The sequence below is a fragment of the Cynocephalus volans genome, chromosome 12, assembly GCF_027409185.1.
Source record: "Cynocephalus volans isolate mCynVol1 chromosome 12, mCynVol1.pri, whole genome shotgun sequence".
In the NCBI taxonomy this organism is placed as follows: domain Eukaryota; kingdom Metazoa; phylum Chordata; class Mammalia; order Dermoptera; family Cynocephalidae; genus Cynocephalus; species Cynocephalus volans.
The window spans coordinates 10,076,186-10,093,462 of NC_084471.1; the positions used below are offsets into that span (position 1 = coordinate 10,076,186).

At 38.6% G+C, this 17,277-nt stretch overlaps 1 protein-coding gene across 2 annotated transcripts in view; it reads left to right on the forward strand.

The window, feature by feature from the left end:
* Positions 1 to 17,277, forward strand: part of MRTFA (myocardin related transcription factor A) — a 121,236-nt gene that overhangs the window by 33,963 nt on the left and 69,996 nt on the right. Inside the window, exon 1 of one of the 2 annotated variants that reach the window (XM_063074612.1) lies at positions 8,410 to 8,735. The exons of the other annotated variant lie outside the window; for it this stretch is intronic. Coding sequence (XP_062930682.1) covers positions 8,531 to 8,735 — 205 coding nt within the window. The 5' untranslated portion in view covers positions 8,410 to 8,530. Of the gene's footprint in view, positions 1 to 8,409; positions 8,736 to 17,277 lie in introns of those variants that run through there. 2 annotated transcript variants of the gene reach the window in all.

The window sequence follows — 17,277 nt, forward strand, 5'->3', positions numbered from 1 at the left end:
AGGCAGCAGCAGGTTTAGTTGTCTGGTCAGGGTTGAATCCTCTAGAGGGTAGGAACTCTGTCCTCATATGGCAGAACGTGGAAGGGCAAGCCAGCAGAAAGCTGTCTGAAGCCTCTTTTATAGGGGCCTGAATCCCATTCACAAGGGAGGAGCCCTCATGGCCTAATTACCTCTTAAAACCCTACTTAAAACAGTCACATTGGCAACACCTGAATTGTGGAGGGGACACATTCAAATGATAACATTAATCATAATTTTACCAGTAATAGTAGTTACCATGTATTGACTGCCTCTTTTGTATTAAGTGCTTTAAATAGTTAATTCATTTAACTTCAACAGCAGTCTTTCAAGATAAGTAAAATTTTGCTTTGAGAGAAACTAGAACCTAGCTGATAATCGTGGAAGTTAGAGTTCAAACCTTTGACTTCAGAGCACTTATTAAACCATGTAGTCTCTTTATTAGATACAGTGTGAAAGAGGATGGATAAGACTTGGAGATAATTTTTAAAGTTAGACATAAATATAGGCTGCCACAGTTTAGGCCTTACCCCAGTACCAGGGATTAGTTTGAGTTTGATCTCTTTTAACTTCCCTTTTTCTAGGATCTGATGATGATAAATAGCATTACTAGGAGTTCAGTAATTAGTGAGCATCTGCTGGTTGGAAAACAGTTGACTAGATACTATAGGAATCTGATAATATTTACTGAGTATCCATTGATAGAGCCCTATTTTGTTTTGTGGCAAAGTAAAATAAGAAACAAGATGCTAATTCTTTTATCCTAAGAGTTTAGCATTCAGTTGGAGATTAATATAGTCATTATGCTGCAAAATAAGAGGGAATTTTATGCTGAAGGTACAGCAGGTGTCATGACCAGTTTTATGAGGTTAGTCAGGGAAGGTTTCTTGGAATAGGTGAGTTTTGAGCCAGGTTTGTAAGATGATGGACATGTACATGTGGCAGGTCTGAGTTTCCTGAAAGATACTATTCTGAGAGAGTTGATTCCTGTTTGGAATGTTTCATAATTTCAAAGAGTGGAGTGTCCTTTGTCACACATCTCGAGATTCTAAGTTGAGAATTCTGTTTGATCAAACCCTTTCCTAGGCTCTGCTGTGCCTCCTCTCCTCTTGCCATTTTGATTGTTTGAATTTGTGGGGGTGAAGTTTAAATATAAGATCTGGATTCAGAAAATAATTATCAGTTCTGTGTTTTTTCATAAAAATATAAGAGTAAGAGTAAATTTTAAATCGTTCCTCACTGCTTACTTAGTTTCTCAATCAGAAAATTTTCTCTTTCCTAACAAAAAGGCTGATGTATTGATAAGTTCAGAACTAGCCTTGGCCTGAATTCTGACCAGATGCAGCATGAAGCATTTGTCTGGAGATTATCTGAGAATTTGAGACTTGAGAAATTTGAGAAATCTAGGTTAATTTTTTTCAACCACAGAGCAACTAGGTGATTGATTTTGAATCTTTAAGTATAAAATATATATTTGTTTTCTTAAACTAATATACAGGGAAGGCTTATCACCCCTAATCCAGTTTTGAACTTTCTGAATTTTACCATTTATATTTAAAGCTGTAATAATTTTCATCTAAATTAGCAATATTTTCAATGGGCCCCTGCAGCTTTAGATAGTTTATTTTTTAAAAAGTATCCTGGGAAATGTTAATACATTGTAGTATAGTCTTGATAAAGATTTTGTTGTTGTTGTTTAATAGTATTGTTATCAAGCAGAGTCTCACTGCCCAATGTGCACAGAAGCCAACACTACGGCACTGGTTTTTGTGAGAAGAAAAGGCTTTATTGCGAGGTCTGCAGGCAAGGAGACAGGCACAGCTCAAATATGTCTGCTTGAACCAGGGGCTGAATGAGTTTTTAAAGGATTGGTAAGGATCAGGGTCTGGGAATTGGTTGGTTCCTGTTCAGAATATATGACTAGGCAAAGGGTGATTGGCTGGGTCTGAGTCAGGCCATATGACTCAGGCAAGGGCTGATTGGCTGATTCATTGGCCCCAAATCTAGTCCTTTCTTTGGTGGAGGATTTTCAGGTTCTCGTGGGACCTGAGGTCAGCTAGAGGGCAAGGTCCTTCTATCTGCACATGCTCAGCTTACACCCTGCAAGATAACTTGTAAAACATCTTGAGATAGGGAAATAAAACCAGTTTCAGCTAGTTTTAGAGAGTTTTAGTATCAGAATCTCAAGTTAGCATGTGTGATGAAGGACACTCCACTCTTTTTAAGAAGCACTATGAAGCATTCCAAATTGGAATTGACTGTGAGTATAGGACCTTTTAGGGAGGTCCTATACTCACTTCACTATCTTAAAGGGCTAAAACTTCTTTTAGATTCCCAAATTGCAGACACCATGTAGATAAATGGCTCTCCTGTTTTCTTTTCCTTGTATGTATCATGTGAACTAGAAGATTGATGTCTGTGAAGCAAAACATGTAACCCTGGTGAGTGAGTGGCATCTGGGCACCCTGAGTTCTAGGGGAAAATATGGATTTGCAGAAGAATTTTCATGCAATGCCCTTGCTTCTGAGGCAATAAGTGAAGGGAGATGGCCTTGTGATGGAGGAGCTTTGGTAGCTTTGGACTTTGAAAGACGTGGAGAATCAAAGACAATGAAGTAATGAGGAAGAATCAGGAGAAATGTAATTTGACATCATCTGATAGTTTTTCCTAGACTGTGTACTTCTGATTTTGTTGACAGTTCATATTGTAGAGAAATTGATTGCCTGGTGATGTCTGAACCACTGAAAAAGAGCAAAAGGTGGAATGTTTGGGGCAATCACAAGCAGTTATGGTGAAACACAAATGAACAAGATTTCTAACCTTGTTAGCCCAGCTCTGCTGCACCTGAAAGGACGAAGGTGCCTTTGTGGTTTCTTTAGACTCTTGTTATTACACAGTACAGCCTGGAGGCCTTTAAGCAGAAAGGAGCAGAGCAGGGATGCACAGCTTGTTCAGAAGCTTCACTAGCTACTGGCTTCCCTGTGCATTGAGAGGGTGTGTGAGTGTGTTTTGGGGGGTGGGGGGATGAGGGAGGGTAGCAAATGTGCGGTGGGGGTATGGGGGAAGGTAGAAAATAGGTGAAGTGGGGGCAAGAGGGAGGGTAGCAAATAGGTGTTCTCTGTAACACTAGGTAGGAAAAAGATCTTGGGGTTCCCTAGTAGCATGATAATTAATCTACAGAGTACAACCTTCATAAAGGAGATTGTAAACAACCAATAAGAGAAAGAGCTGTAAAAGTATGGTATTCTTTCTGTTTATAGGTATAGATTTTTACTTTATTGGAGTATAAAAAATTATAGACTGTACTTGAAAATCCTGTTCAGGTTTCCTCTGCTTCTTAAATTCTTGTGTTTGGGCTGAAGTATCACATGCCTGGTTTCAATGCAAAGGGAAATTTATGGGGGAAAGTTTAAGTGAAATCAGTTTGGCCCTTAAGGTCTGGAGTCACAGAGAAGACTTTTGCTTTTTGTGTTGTACATCAGCCTTCAAAATCTTTGAATGACCACTGTTGCTTTCCAAGTCATTTGTAAGAAGTAAGCATTTTTAAAAGATAGTTAAAACACTTTTGAGTATGTGATTATAGGGAGCCAGCAGTCTTTTTTATTTTTTTAATTCTAATTTTTTTTGGCTTGAGAAACATTAAATGGCCATGCCTTTTTTTTTTTTTTTTTTTAAACCCGGAAGACATAATTCTCCAAAGGCACAGCCAGTTAGAAGATTCTCCTTTCATCTTGGTTTTTCTGTTTCAGAAGGTTCTGCTTGCAGTAAATAGTTAGTCCACAGTGTGCTCTGGCAACTCTGCTCCACAGTTTTGTGTTCAGACTACTTATCAGTACTCTGTGCTGTCTCTGCTCTATAAATGACTCAGTATTAGTCAGAGAATCAGAACAAGGAATCTGGGAGAGATTGTGACTGACTCCCTATTTTGGGTGATGGTTTTTATTTAATTTACTAGGTCATGTAATGTAGGCAGATGTTAACAGTTTGAGAAATCCTGAAGGAATGTAAGTTCCAAGCGTGACATCTTTAGAGAAAATGATTGTGAATTCTCTAAAATGTGAATTTAGTAATGTGAAACAGATCTTTATTATACCATGCCTCCCCTTTTTTCTACCTTGTGAGTGTTTTTGTCTGTATAGTGAGAGATCATGGGCTGTCCTAAAGGTGGAAAATTTACATTAAACAATAATATAATAGGGAAGATTTGCTGAACATTTTCTGTATTCTGTACACACTGATTATTGATTGATTGTTTCTTTCTTTCTTTCTTTTTGTCTTTTTTGTTACCGGCCGCACCGCGCTCAGCCAGTGAGTGCACCGGCCATCCCTATATGGGATCCGAACCCGCAGCGGGAGCGCTGCTGCGCTCCCAGCACCGCACTCTCCCGAGCGCACCACGGGCTCGGCCCAATTGATTGTTTCTTTAAATTCATCTTAAAACTATACAAATTTGGTGATGCTATCCCCATTTTCAGGTGAGGAAATAAATGAAAGCTCTGGTTAAGTGACTTATCCAGAGCCAAACTGGTGGTATGAGCCAGAGTTTGAATAAAGGTCTGTCTGATTCTGAGCGTGAATTCTCAGCCACATATCACACTACCTCTATTCTTCTTCTGAAGGGTGGAAGATCTGTATAGATCTTGGGCAGATGAAAAAACTGTCTGGATTTCTTGGTTGCATTGGCGGTTCATTTGTTTCCTGCCTTATATGTCTTTCTTCTCTCCCAGTGCCTACCATATGCATAACACACACTCAGTAAATATTTATTGAATTAGCAAGTGTATACAATTAACCTTGGAAAACAGAAGTACACTGAGATGTTTGTAAAATTTTTGTAAGTATATGCTATATTTGTAAGTACAGTAAAGTACATCTTAAACTAATACTTACCAGGTTTATTTGTGGCATATATAACCTTCTGGATAAGAATAAGACATTTACTGTCCTGTATGATTTCCGGAGATTATCAACAGCTTAAATGCTCATTTCCCTCTTCCTAACCATCCTCCCTGTTGCTAGACTTGTTCCTGTTCCACACTGCTGTCAAAATGACCTTTCTCTACTTCTTTTTCTCTCTATCCTCCGTTCTCCCAAATAATTGTTATTATTTTCACACCTTTTTCTTTTGTACATTACTCTCCCTTTGGTTGGAATGCCCTTCCCATCTTTTTGGCTTGGCACCCCCACCCCCAAACCATTCTAGACTGAGCTCAGGTGTCTTCTCCTCCTGGAGGCCTTCTCTGACTCCTCCAAACCCAGTCAGGTCCCCTCGTCTGCATTGCCATCAGAGCACTTATCATGCTGAGGGTTTGTATAAGTAGGTACAAGTCTGTCTCTGCTTCTTTAAACAACCTATATTGTAAACTCCATGAGGGCAGGGACTTAAGTGTTTCATCTGGGTGTTTCCACAGTGCCTGGTACTTGCTAGGCAGACAGTAAATATTGAAAGAAAAATGATACAAAGTAAAGGGTGTAGCTTGCCTAATCCCACTATAAATTTAGAGAATCATTCCATTTTAGAGATAGAGGACACCTTATCTGCTCCAGCCACTCCTGTTTTAGAGATGAAGGTGACGCACTGAAGTCATACAACTAAGTAATTAGCACAGCTGAAAACCAGGACTCCTGATTTCCAGTTAAGTGTCCTTTCATTGTTTTTTGAGAAAAAAATTTTTTTGCTTATTATAAATACAGTAGTTTAATATAGAAAACGTTGAATATGTAGAGGGCTCACCGGTTAGCTCAGTTGGTTAGAACGAGGTGTTATAGCACCAAAGTCAAGGGTTTGGATCCCCTTACTGCCAGCTGCCAAAAAAAAAAGAAAAGAAAAGAAAAAATCATTCTATTCCTACCACCCAGATGGTGACCATCCTTCCATTCTGTTCTATGCATATATAGAGACATGTACTCATATAATTATGTGATGACAACAGCTCGAATTTACTGAATGCTTATAGAATGGGCACTATTCTAAGTGCTTTAAATGTGGGGGGGTTTTTTTGTTTTTTGAGAAAGGCAATTTCATTCTTTCAAGGAACTATTCTAACAAGTTGAGGAAAGGAGCACCCGTGGCCAAGTCCCCCATCCTAGGCAGGGGTCTGAGATGAGGCCAGGCCCGACCAGGGTTTGGGAGAGGCTCCCTCTGGCAGGGGACTGGGCAGGCCCAGGAATGGAACTTTGTTCTGTCAGCGCCAGGAACCTCCTGCAACTAAACTTGGCAACAGGACAGTTTGCAGCTTATTTGCTTCCACCTGAGCAGTGTGGGGAAGTGCTGGCTGCAGAAGGGGCTCCCTGCAGGTGGTCACCTGAGTGTGATTCTCAAATTCACAGACCTACTCTGCCTTCTCCTGCCATTAAGTCCCTGTAAACATGAGAATGGACTTGTGACCCCTAAGCCCCTCAATTTCAAGAAAGCCCTGGAGAAGTACAGACCACTGAAGCTCCTGCCCCAGACCCCGCACCTGGAAGAGTACTTGAAGGAGGTGCTGCGCTCCAAGGCCAGCATTGAGCTCACCCTCAAGGACAACATGAGGCCTGAGAAGCAGAAAAGGAAGCCTGGGCTGTAGCGGAGCCCCATCAAGAAAGTCCGCAAATCCCTGGCTCTTGACATCATGAATAAGGATGTGAAGCTGATGATGTCCTTGCCAACAAATGTTCCATCAAGCTCCTCTACCCTCATCCTGTCAGGCATCAAAGAGGGCTAAGCCTGCTCAACCAGGCCTTCCTACAGGCCAAGCCCAAGAAAGGCGGTGGTAGCACAGAAGCCCTGAAGCCACTTTCTGACATCTGCCTCTATGACCAGCACGTGGAAAAGAAAGCCTGGCAGCTCCTGGGCCGCTTGAAGCCCAGCCACATGTCTCAGCCCCTCAGCTTTTACATGTTGTTAACTTGTTTATTGCAGCAGCTCTACGAGGTGAAAGCTATCATTCCCACTTTACAGATGAGGAAATGGAAGCGTAGAGATGTTAAGTATCTCAAAGTCACACAGCTAGTAAGTGGTAACGCCAAGATTTAAACTCATGCCATCTAGCTCTAGAGCCTGTATTCTTAACTGCTATTCCATTTTGATGCTAATATTTTGTAATCTGCTTTAAAAAAAAAAAAAAAAAAGAGGTCAATTTATATGCAGTAACAGTCATCCTTTTTAGGGGTACAGTTCAGTGAGTTTCGGTAAATGGTAAACCACTACCACAGTCAGGCTATATTACAGTGTGGGGGGCATAGATGAGGATGAGTAACTCTACTCTCAAAGTCCCCTCATTGGCTCTGAGTATGGGCTGTGGCAGATGATAGTGACACATTTGATTCTTATATTACCTATTGTCCATCTGGAACAAATTGCTCAGCATAGAGGTTTTCACTTCCATGCCTCTACACTGCATGCCTTGTTCAGCTTTCAAGTGCTAAGGAACCTTGTAGGGCGAAGAATATGGTGACACATCTGGCTCCAGCTATGCTGCCAACCTTATTATTATCTTTCTCCCTCCTCTTAGGTGGAAATGCCAGTGAGTGTCATGGTGGCAGCTCTTTCCATCATCAGCTGAGTAGATTTTTCAATTCAGTCTGTCGGTGTAAATGTCCTGATTTGAATGATGGGACTGTGACATCCTTAGAGTAGAGTTTTCCTCCTGAGAGTAAAATCAAATGGAGTAAGGTAAATTGAGGTTGAAAATATAAGGGTATAAATATCAGATTTTTGGTGGGCTGCTGCTATTTGTCCCAGTATATCGTCTCTGATACTAGCTAGCGTGTTAAGAGCATTTATTTTCTTTTTAAATGAAACAAATATGTCTTCTTTCATAGATTTTATCAGCAAAGTGTTTGCAAATTGCTAAGAAGTGTTCATCTGTTCATTTGTTCATTCATTCATTGAGCACGTTTGTCAGTTAGCCATTGTGTTTATGGTTCCCATCTCAATGCTGTGATATGGCTTTTTTCAAAGTAAATTCTTCTTGAGTTTTTCCTTTGGTGCCTCCTCCCCTTCCCAATTTGGTATCTTTCATCTATACACATTTTAAAAACAAATGTCAAGTAGGGTAAAATAGTGCTGTGTTATGGTTCCTTGTTCCACTTTGGTGCAGGCTTTGCATGAGAGGGGAGGGAGGCAGGGAACCCGGTCATGTGATACTGCTTGTCTGGCAGAAGCCTCTTGGTTCTGAGCAGAGAAACCAACTGTTTACTATTTTGGGTGAATGAGGTTGGTTGGTTGCTACGAGCATTTTCTCTGAGGGAACCCTCTTCTCTTCCAGCTCTACACATTGAAATCTCCCGGTCCTGATTTTTGGCATTTGGGTAGAGGAGGGAGGTGTCTGTGTCGAGGCCCAGTGCTGACAGGAAGAAATGTTTTGCCAGGAGACTTACTGATTCTGACCTTCTGCTATCACTGCCTTTAATGCCCCACTCCCTAAGTAAACTTGGCATCTAACTTTTCTTGCAACCCCTTACACTGTGGAAATGAAGTGCCTACTTTAACCTAAAAAGCAATGCTATTCAGATCTTCAGCAAATAATAAATGGCCTCTTTAACTAGTGAGGGAAGGAAGACTGGTTTATTACAACATTGGCCTTTGGAGTCTCACATCTCCAGCATGCTGGAGGAGATGACCAAGATTCGTCAGCCCACCTGCAGGATTCTGCCACTCTCATGGATTGTCCTGAAGCCGGGAAAGGACAGCTACCCAGCAGTGTGCCTGACCCCTTATCACAGTTTACGGGAAGGTTAGAGTATTTATCCTTTTGGGATTTGCATGCTTTTGTTTCTTCCTATATTTGCTCTTGTCTCCCTAGCCGTCCAAGCTTTGGATGGTTTGGGTGGCTTATTCGCCCAGGATTTATATTAAAGCTCGTTGAGCACCCAACAGAGCATAGTACTACAGGGTGCATTTTATGACCTGATGGGACAGTGATTAGAATGTTTCATTTTTTTACTACTTCTCTCCTCCTGCCCCTTCCCATCAAGCAGGGCTTATATAGCCAAGCCTAGATTGTGGAGGAAGGGAAGAAAAAACTTGAATAAGGTTGGATTCTTTCTCTTTATGTGGGTCAAATGCAGTATTTTATCAATAAAACACATTCTGGCCATAGGTACTATACAAATAAATAGGAAACTATTGATGATGACCTCAGTTTCTTCTGTCTGTTAAATACTGAAAGTGGTTAGATAACCTCTAAGGCCTCATAACATAAGACATTATAATTTAAATAAAATAACGCTTCGAAGGCTTTTTACTTGTATTGCATCTTAGTTTTGGTTATGGTGAACAATTTGGACTGGCTTTATAAGTCTGAAGGAGTTTTCCTTTGTGAACTTTTTTTCATATTCTGAAACTGCTGAAAAAATTCTTTGGGAGTGGAATGGACATATTTGAGTCTCTCAGAAAAGTTCAGTTTTGAATTTGAAGAAAATTCTTTGAGAAGACCTATGGGTTATGAAGAAAAAGAGACTTCATCCAGATTCTATCAAATGTGAATGGAAAAGAATTATGGAGGTAGCTTGTTAGTTCAGTTGGTTAGAATGCAGCCTTATAACCCCAAGGTCATGGGTTCAGATCCCTGTACCGGCCAGCCACCAGGGGAAAAAAATTATTAGTATTTTTAAAAATTATTAATTTTTTTTCTCTTAGCTCAGAAACCCTAATTATCCAATATGAGAATTTATATACAATCTATAATATTGATTATATAAATGCCACTTTTTAAAAAACTTAGACATTTCTTTTGAGTTTTCGAGATCTCTTTGGGACTAATATTTGACAGGATGATTTGAGCATGTGTAAGAATGAATGAATCCACTGAAGAGGAGATTGATTATCATCAGTGCCTAGTTTTAAGAACTGATTGAGAGGCATTTGATTTTTTATTTGAATATGTAGAAAGATTGTGGACTAATGTCTAAGAAACACCAAGGCAACATTAGAGGGAAGATTATTTGAGAGAAAGACAGACAGTATGGCTCAGGACTTAAATCTCTGGGCTGCCATCTTTGACTGTTTGTAATCCATCTTTGATTGTAATTTCAGATGCTCAAGCTGATGATCAAGACTATCTTTGTGTTAAGTGCAAAAACCTGTTGAAATAGAAATGCAGACTTGTCATAAGTAAGATCAGAATGGTAATTTTAGATAACTATCTTAAGCAATTGACTGTACATTTTTCTAGTTTTATAGTGTGCTTAGAACCTTATATTTAGGATTTTTTATGTCTACTGGATCTTGAGACGACTCAAATTATATCTTCTATAAATAAATAAATACACGTTTTAAAAAGTCACTGTCATTTTGTAAACCACATAAAAGAAATATACTGTGCATTAGATGGCAAAAGTATAAAGGATATCTGATGTTACTCCTTTTAGCTGAAGCAGGTGTTTGAGGGACAAAGATAGTTCTTCCTTGAAATACCCAAAGATAACCCAGTAAAAATGATTCTTCTTAGTCTTGTGTGTTATTTTTACATGTAAATTTCTATAATAATCTGTTTTTCTTTCATAGTTTTATTTTGTTTATTAGTAGACTTTGGCAAGGATCATCATATCCTTTTTTTTTTTTTTTTTTTTATGCAACTTTCTGGTACAGTACTGCTCAATGTTATATCTGTACCGTTTGATATGGTAGCCACTATCCACATGTGGCTATTGAGACTTGAAAGGGGGTTAAAGCAACTGAGAAACTGAGTTTTTAATTTTATTTGATTGTAATTAAGTTTAAATAGCGTATGTGGCTAGTAGCTGCTGTGTTAAATAGCACCATTCTAGATCCTTCACAGTCTGACCTTAGCCAGCCTTCTTTCTACTCCTCCCTTTCACAAACTTAATGCTCTAGGTAACTTAGAAAGTGTTGGTTATGTTCTTAACCTTATAGTATTTCCTACCTCCAGGCCTTGGCTCATGCTGTTCATCTCTAGTGTATGAAGTCCATCAAAGATTACTTATGTGCTGCTGACCCATGAAGCTGACCTAATCCTTTTTATACTCTAGTAATTTATCATCTGCAAACTCTTAAAACACTTATAACACTCTTTGATTAGGGTGACTTATTTTTAAATTTCTTATCTTCTCCATTATATTTATAAACTCGTTGAGAGGCCTGTATAGTTTTTGTGGTTGTATGTGTGTGATAGGTTTAACCTTTTCTCTTTTTTTCCCTCCAGCGTGCCTTGCAAAGTGTTTTCATACATAGTAGGTGGTTCATAACCATTAGCTGAAATAGTCTTCTGCAATTGCTGATGGTTACCGTGCTTCCTGGCACTAGAGGGCAGTATCATGTCCATAAGCAAAATGTGTTTATCCCAAAGTGATAGCTATATTTTGAGCACTTTGTCCTAATTCATTTTTTCTCATATTAATAATTCTGGCCTTCAGAAGGAATTCATATCTGTTAATTTTCAATGATATTAGTAAATAACTTTTTTCTATAATTATCTTGAATTAAATTCAGAATATGGTATTGGACAGGAGATGGTGAGATTCTTAGAAACCTTGTACTCTGAGAAACACCAGTCAAGGCATAAGGTGTCAGAGATTAATTCCTTGAGGGCAGAAGCCTTTTTGTGGTAGGCAGCTAGTGTCTCAGCACAGAGCTGGTAGTCAAGAACCTGAAGTTCTTGGTTTGATCTTGCCAATGGTGAGCTTGGCTAAGTTGCTCTAAGCTTGGCAAACCAGTCCCTCTCATTGTGTACTGGATATAATGTCTGCTGTCCTAATTCATTGGATCAAATGAGATCATATGTGTGAAAGTACCTTTGTAAAGTATTATATAATATAAATGTATAGTGTTATTTTCCTTCTCAATTCCTGTTTTGTACCTAGTATCAAGGCATCATGCTCATAGTAAGTGATTGGTTATAAACATTTGTGACATTAATTTTTAAATTTTAGGTAAAGGATGTACTCTGTTAAAAGTTGATGAGAGAGATGTTGATACAATTACACCCACCTAGGCTGCACACACTGAGAGGTGATTATACTCCCAATAGTTTGGTTAATATATATCCTGTCCTTTGATGTTATTCAGCCTCAAAATGAACTGTATGTGATCTATATATTAAAAAGTTTAAACTCTTTTTTTAGTCTCATGTCTAGTGGATTTATTTTTGTATATCCTCTACCCTTCTTAATATTAACTTAAAATATTCAGAATGAGTCAATGATTATGAAGTCTTTGGACTCATTAGAGAAAAACAAGTTCAAATACAGTTGTTTAGACAAAACTGATATAGTTTGGAAATATGCATGAGTATATTTTCCTGCCAGATTGTGGCTGGAAAAGAAGCAACCTGTTCTAGAAGAAGGTAATATAGTGGTTGCTTTTTGTGGAGACAACCATCAGCCTGGAGCTTTCTCTGGTAAATCATTGGATTCATCAAATAAAATGTTCAGTTGAAGTTCAGTGCAATCTCACAGTTATAAAACACTGTTGCCAAAGAGAGTTGCAGTCATAATATCTGCAATTGAATCGTTTCCTGTTCAGGCTTGCAGGTGGGGAACCATCTGAAACTGCAGTCCTGTTAAGATTAGTTATAAAGAAAATGCCTTGGTGGGAGAGGCCTTGATGATACTGCATAGACAACCTAGCAGATGTGGGGATGAAGAAGGTACCCCAGTATCCTGAAACTAGCCAGACCTAAAGACATAGATCAGGGATATGCAAGCCAACTCCCTTGGGGTGATCTGAATAAAGCTCCTCTGGGGTATTCAGGTATGTGCTGAACACACTCAGGCACTGGGCCAGGCAGATGGCGTATTCCTGCACCAACCTTTGGAAGCCTGCCAGGTTCAAAAGCTACCACTGGGGAGGCATGGCTGTGCTCTGGCAAGAGCAGCCCCAGTCATCTCATGTAGCATTTGGTCCTACCCAGTTCAGGGGATGTCTTGGGACTGAGTTGGTCTTTGAGTCCACATAGGGGTTGACATATATTCTCGTAGTCCTTGTTCCTACCCCATCTCGGAGATGATTATTACTGTCAGTACAGCCTTGGAATTGACTCACGTCTAAGTAATTCCTCCAGACTGGGGATGACCCAGGGTTAGCCTTTGAGATTTCACAACTCCCCTCCCTTCCCACCACCCCCAGCCTGTCTTCATTCAGAGCCACATTTCTAGGTTTGACTAAACCTTCTATGCAAGAATAGGTGGGGGGCTTGACAAGTTAGGCTGCAGTCACCTGTCCCTTCATTTGCTTCGGTGCATCCTCTTGGCAGGAAATTTAGGTGTGATACACTCCTGAGGCTTCACCTACCTTTCCCCCACCCCCAACTTTCCTGTTGCCCTTTTGATTTTTTTAATCTGATACTCAGCCTCTCCTCCCCCCACTCACACCCCATTGGAGTCTCCTAAGTAAGCTATTTCTGTCAGTTTAATGATCCCCAGCTGTTGCTGTAGTTCTGGCTGTTTTCGTGCCCAGGCAAGGCAGAAGAGCCAGAGGAAAAGGGGTCTTGCTTTTTGTGTATCATACAGTGTGTCAAACAAGTCTGATTCATTTTTCTAAAATCACTGGAGTGAGACTTCTTAGAGAACAGTGTTAATACTGGGATGATTTGAAAATGCATGAGGAGGGAGAGTACACGCTAATATCAGTGACATTTTAAAAATCAGCCTTCTGATAGGTGTGGTACTCTCTGCATCACTCAGAATTATGCTAGAAAATTGTGGTATGTGGTAACTGGGTAATTGTTTGATCACTTTGGGTTGTACTTTTAGTTTTTGAGCTGGAATGTCCCCTCCACCCTATGGTGTGTGTTGAAAGAACCAAATATCTAAGTAAAAAGGAGGATTCTGTGATAGGAAATATATGGAAATGATTCCCAGAGCAGCCAGAAAAGCCATTGATTTCAATTCTGCTCTAACTTAATGCAGGTTTGTTTCGTAAAACATTGTTTTGTGCAAAACTTGCAGCAATGAGATATTCCACTTGCAAATTTGACCACACAGACTTCAGGAAACACAAACTTCAGGAAATACTTATAACAACGTGAACTCCCCTGTAGTTACACACACCTTTACTTTTGAGATGTCTTTACTAAACCTGGGGGATGAGGAGTGGGGAAATTCTACTGTGGTTAAATGAGCTCCTGTATTATAATGGACCGTCTTCTCCTTTATGTATTCAATCTTGAGAATTTTAACCCTTTCCGACGATTTTAGTTGGTAGATTTGTAGCTTTCAGTCTCATGTATTGCATGAAGTTTAATTTTTATGGCTTTCATTCACCACAGAGAAGAAAAATTTTGCTGCAGCCTTTACCAAAATTTATTTTTAATTCTTCCTCTTTTTTTTTTTTTTGAGTCAAATAGCCAAAATTTTACATCACTTAGGATTTAAGAGTGAGAAGTTGTTTTTTTCTTTAAATTCCCATAGAGAACTTTACACATAATCACTTGAAGAACTTTCAGGTTGTGTGTGTGTGTGTGTGTGTGTATCTGTATCTGTATATATAGATATATAGATAGATATTTTAAACCTATATGGCCAAATTTCTGATGTCTAATCACCTTTCTAGTCCACAATTCTTTCCCTAGAAAATATTTTATTTAAATGTAAAAAATAATTTTAATCAGAATTTTTTTTCCCCCAAAATGTCAGTTGAATGAAGTGTCATTAATTACTGCAAACACCAAAAGTTGATTTAAAATATATTAAGAATCTAAATAGGAAAAGCCTATCAGGAGAACTTGAAATACTTTAATGGAAAAAAACTAACTTTTCAAATACTTTTAGAATTTGTATGAGGATATAGGCCTCCCTCATGATTTGACACGATTATTTTACCATGCTATATGTTTTTCAGGTCTGTATTGTAAAGATATAGAAAGCACAAGTGTGCTAATCTAGTTTAAAGGAAAAAATTTTTGTCTCTTCCAGCTTGCCGTGGAATGACTACCCTGTTCTAAATTTTGAATCTGCCCACCTGTCACCTGCCCTCAACAAAGTTGGGTGAATGTCAGCACCAGTAATACCAGCAGGGATTAGCAAATGAGATTTGAAGCTGGCCACATTTTCTGGATGAACGTGCAGAACTAATGTGACAGGGAAAATGCTGTTCCTGGTGCCTTCAACTTTGGAAGGGATTGTTCAGATGGCCCTGCGTAAATGTGCTAAAGGAAGCACATTCCCAATTTATCTCCACCCTGTTCTGGCGTCTGCTACAAGTGTGCACTATGCTCAGATCTTATGTGATGGAGTTGTTTGAGCATTGCCTTATAGATCCTTAGGAAAGAGGCTCTGATGACATTGAAGTATTAGTTGGCAGTTTGAGATCTGTCTGCTGCAATTAGAGGAGGAGGTTACATCAAGGGAGAGATGAGCAACTATCCAAAATGAAATGGTGAGCCCCAGATTTTTGAGGATGTGGGAAAGTTTGATTTATTTACTTATTTATGTATAATTATTAATATTTTTGCTATGACTCTGGCAATAAATGTGATGTAGTAGAAAAAACACAGACTTTCATATCAGGCCAACCTGTGTTTAAACTCTGGCCTTACCTCTTATTAGCTGTGCAACCAGTTACTTAACCTCTTTGAACTTCAATTTCTTCATCTATAAAATGGAGGTGATACATACCTCAAATAGCTGTTGAGATTGAGTCACTGTAGTAGTATATCTAACCCAGTGATTGCATAATTTAGAGTTCAACACATTAGATTCCTTATTTCTTGTATATGTTAGTTTTCTTCTCAAGACAAGCCTTTTTCTCAGTACGTTTGCATTTGCTATTTCTGCTGTCTGGGACACTCTTTCTCCAGAACTTTTTCATGGTTTATCATATTATTTAGGTTTCTGTGTCTCCTCAGCAGGGCCTTCTCTATGTACTTTAGCTAAAATTACCACTCCCTAGTCACTCTCTGTTCTCTTATTCCACGTATTTTTCTTCACATAATGTACCACCTGAAATTATTATATATACAACTTATTTGTTATGTTTCTCCTACTAGAAATAACATGTGTTCATGGACCTCATATGTCCACATTACTGCTTTATCACTTAGCACAGTGCCTAGCATATATAGTATGTGAATGATAAATATTAGTTCAATAAATAAATGAATGAGCAAACCTAGAATCTCCCTACTACCAGAGGAGAAGAACTGGTACAATGCAGGAAAGAAGTTGTGCCAGGAAGCAGGCATTTTCTGCCTTTGCAGAGTGGATGTTCCAGCATTGGGAGCCAAATGGGAAGTAGGCCTGTGAAGTTCTCTTGCATCCTTCTAGACTTCTTCCTATGTCTAGGAGGAGCCCCTTTGAATGACCTTTAGATGTGACCACTGTGTTAGAGTCTCTGTTCCTTTTAGAATTTAAATATAAGCAGCCTTTTCATATTCTAGAATTCTGATATATACTGTACTTGTCGTATACTATTTACTGAAATCAACTGGATTTTTCTCCTAGAAAGTATATAGATCATTTTTTTCCAGCCACATCATGCTGTTAGCACTATTAATATAGTGTCATTTTAAAACATAGAGGACTGGTGTGTTTTTTGAAAGAAAAGAGACACAACGTGTAATAGTGGTTAAAGACTCAGGCTCTAAATTCAGACAGAGCTGGGTTCTGTTCTCTGCTCCACCCTTTACTTACTGTATGACCTTGGGCTAGTTGCTTAATCTCTCTAAACCTCAATTTCCTTGTCTACAAAATAGTGTAATAGCTTTGTTGTGAGAAATAAGAAGATGCATGTATGTTTTCACCATTTTATAAATATTATATTACAGAGATGAGATATACTTTGCATATTTTAATAGCTAAATTAGATATTTTAATAGCTTAAATGAGATTTTCATAAGTGTATCCTTTGTAAGTTACCAGGTTGGGTGTATAAATAGCCCAGGTTTACCAACCCAAGAAGATACTTCACCTAGAATTCTGCTTTTATCTCTGAAACTATTCAGATTAAATAGAAGATATTTATTGTTTTTTGGTATTATTTATGATTTCTAAAACAGACTATTTGAGAAGCTAATTTAACTCATGTTTACACACTTTATGCAGAGATGGAAGAGAAATTTATGGGATTTTGAAATGGTTGTATGATTGAGCATGTCAATAAAGCCTAATCAAATTTGAAATCTCATTTATTATATAGAATGTTCTTTGGGATGTGTAATTTTAAATAAAATTGGGGATTCCCCTTTTTAAGTCTTTACAACATTACATTATGGTTAAAATCACTTTATAATTTGAATCTATTAGGAGGCCCATTGTTATTTGTTCTTTATAATAATCATTTATAGAAATTAATTGGTAATTTCTTTCCTTCCAAGAGAT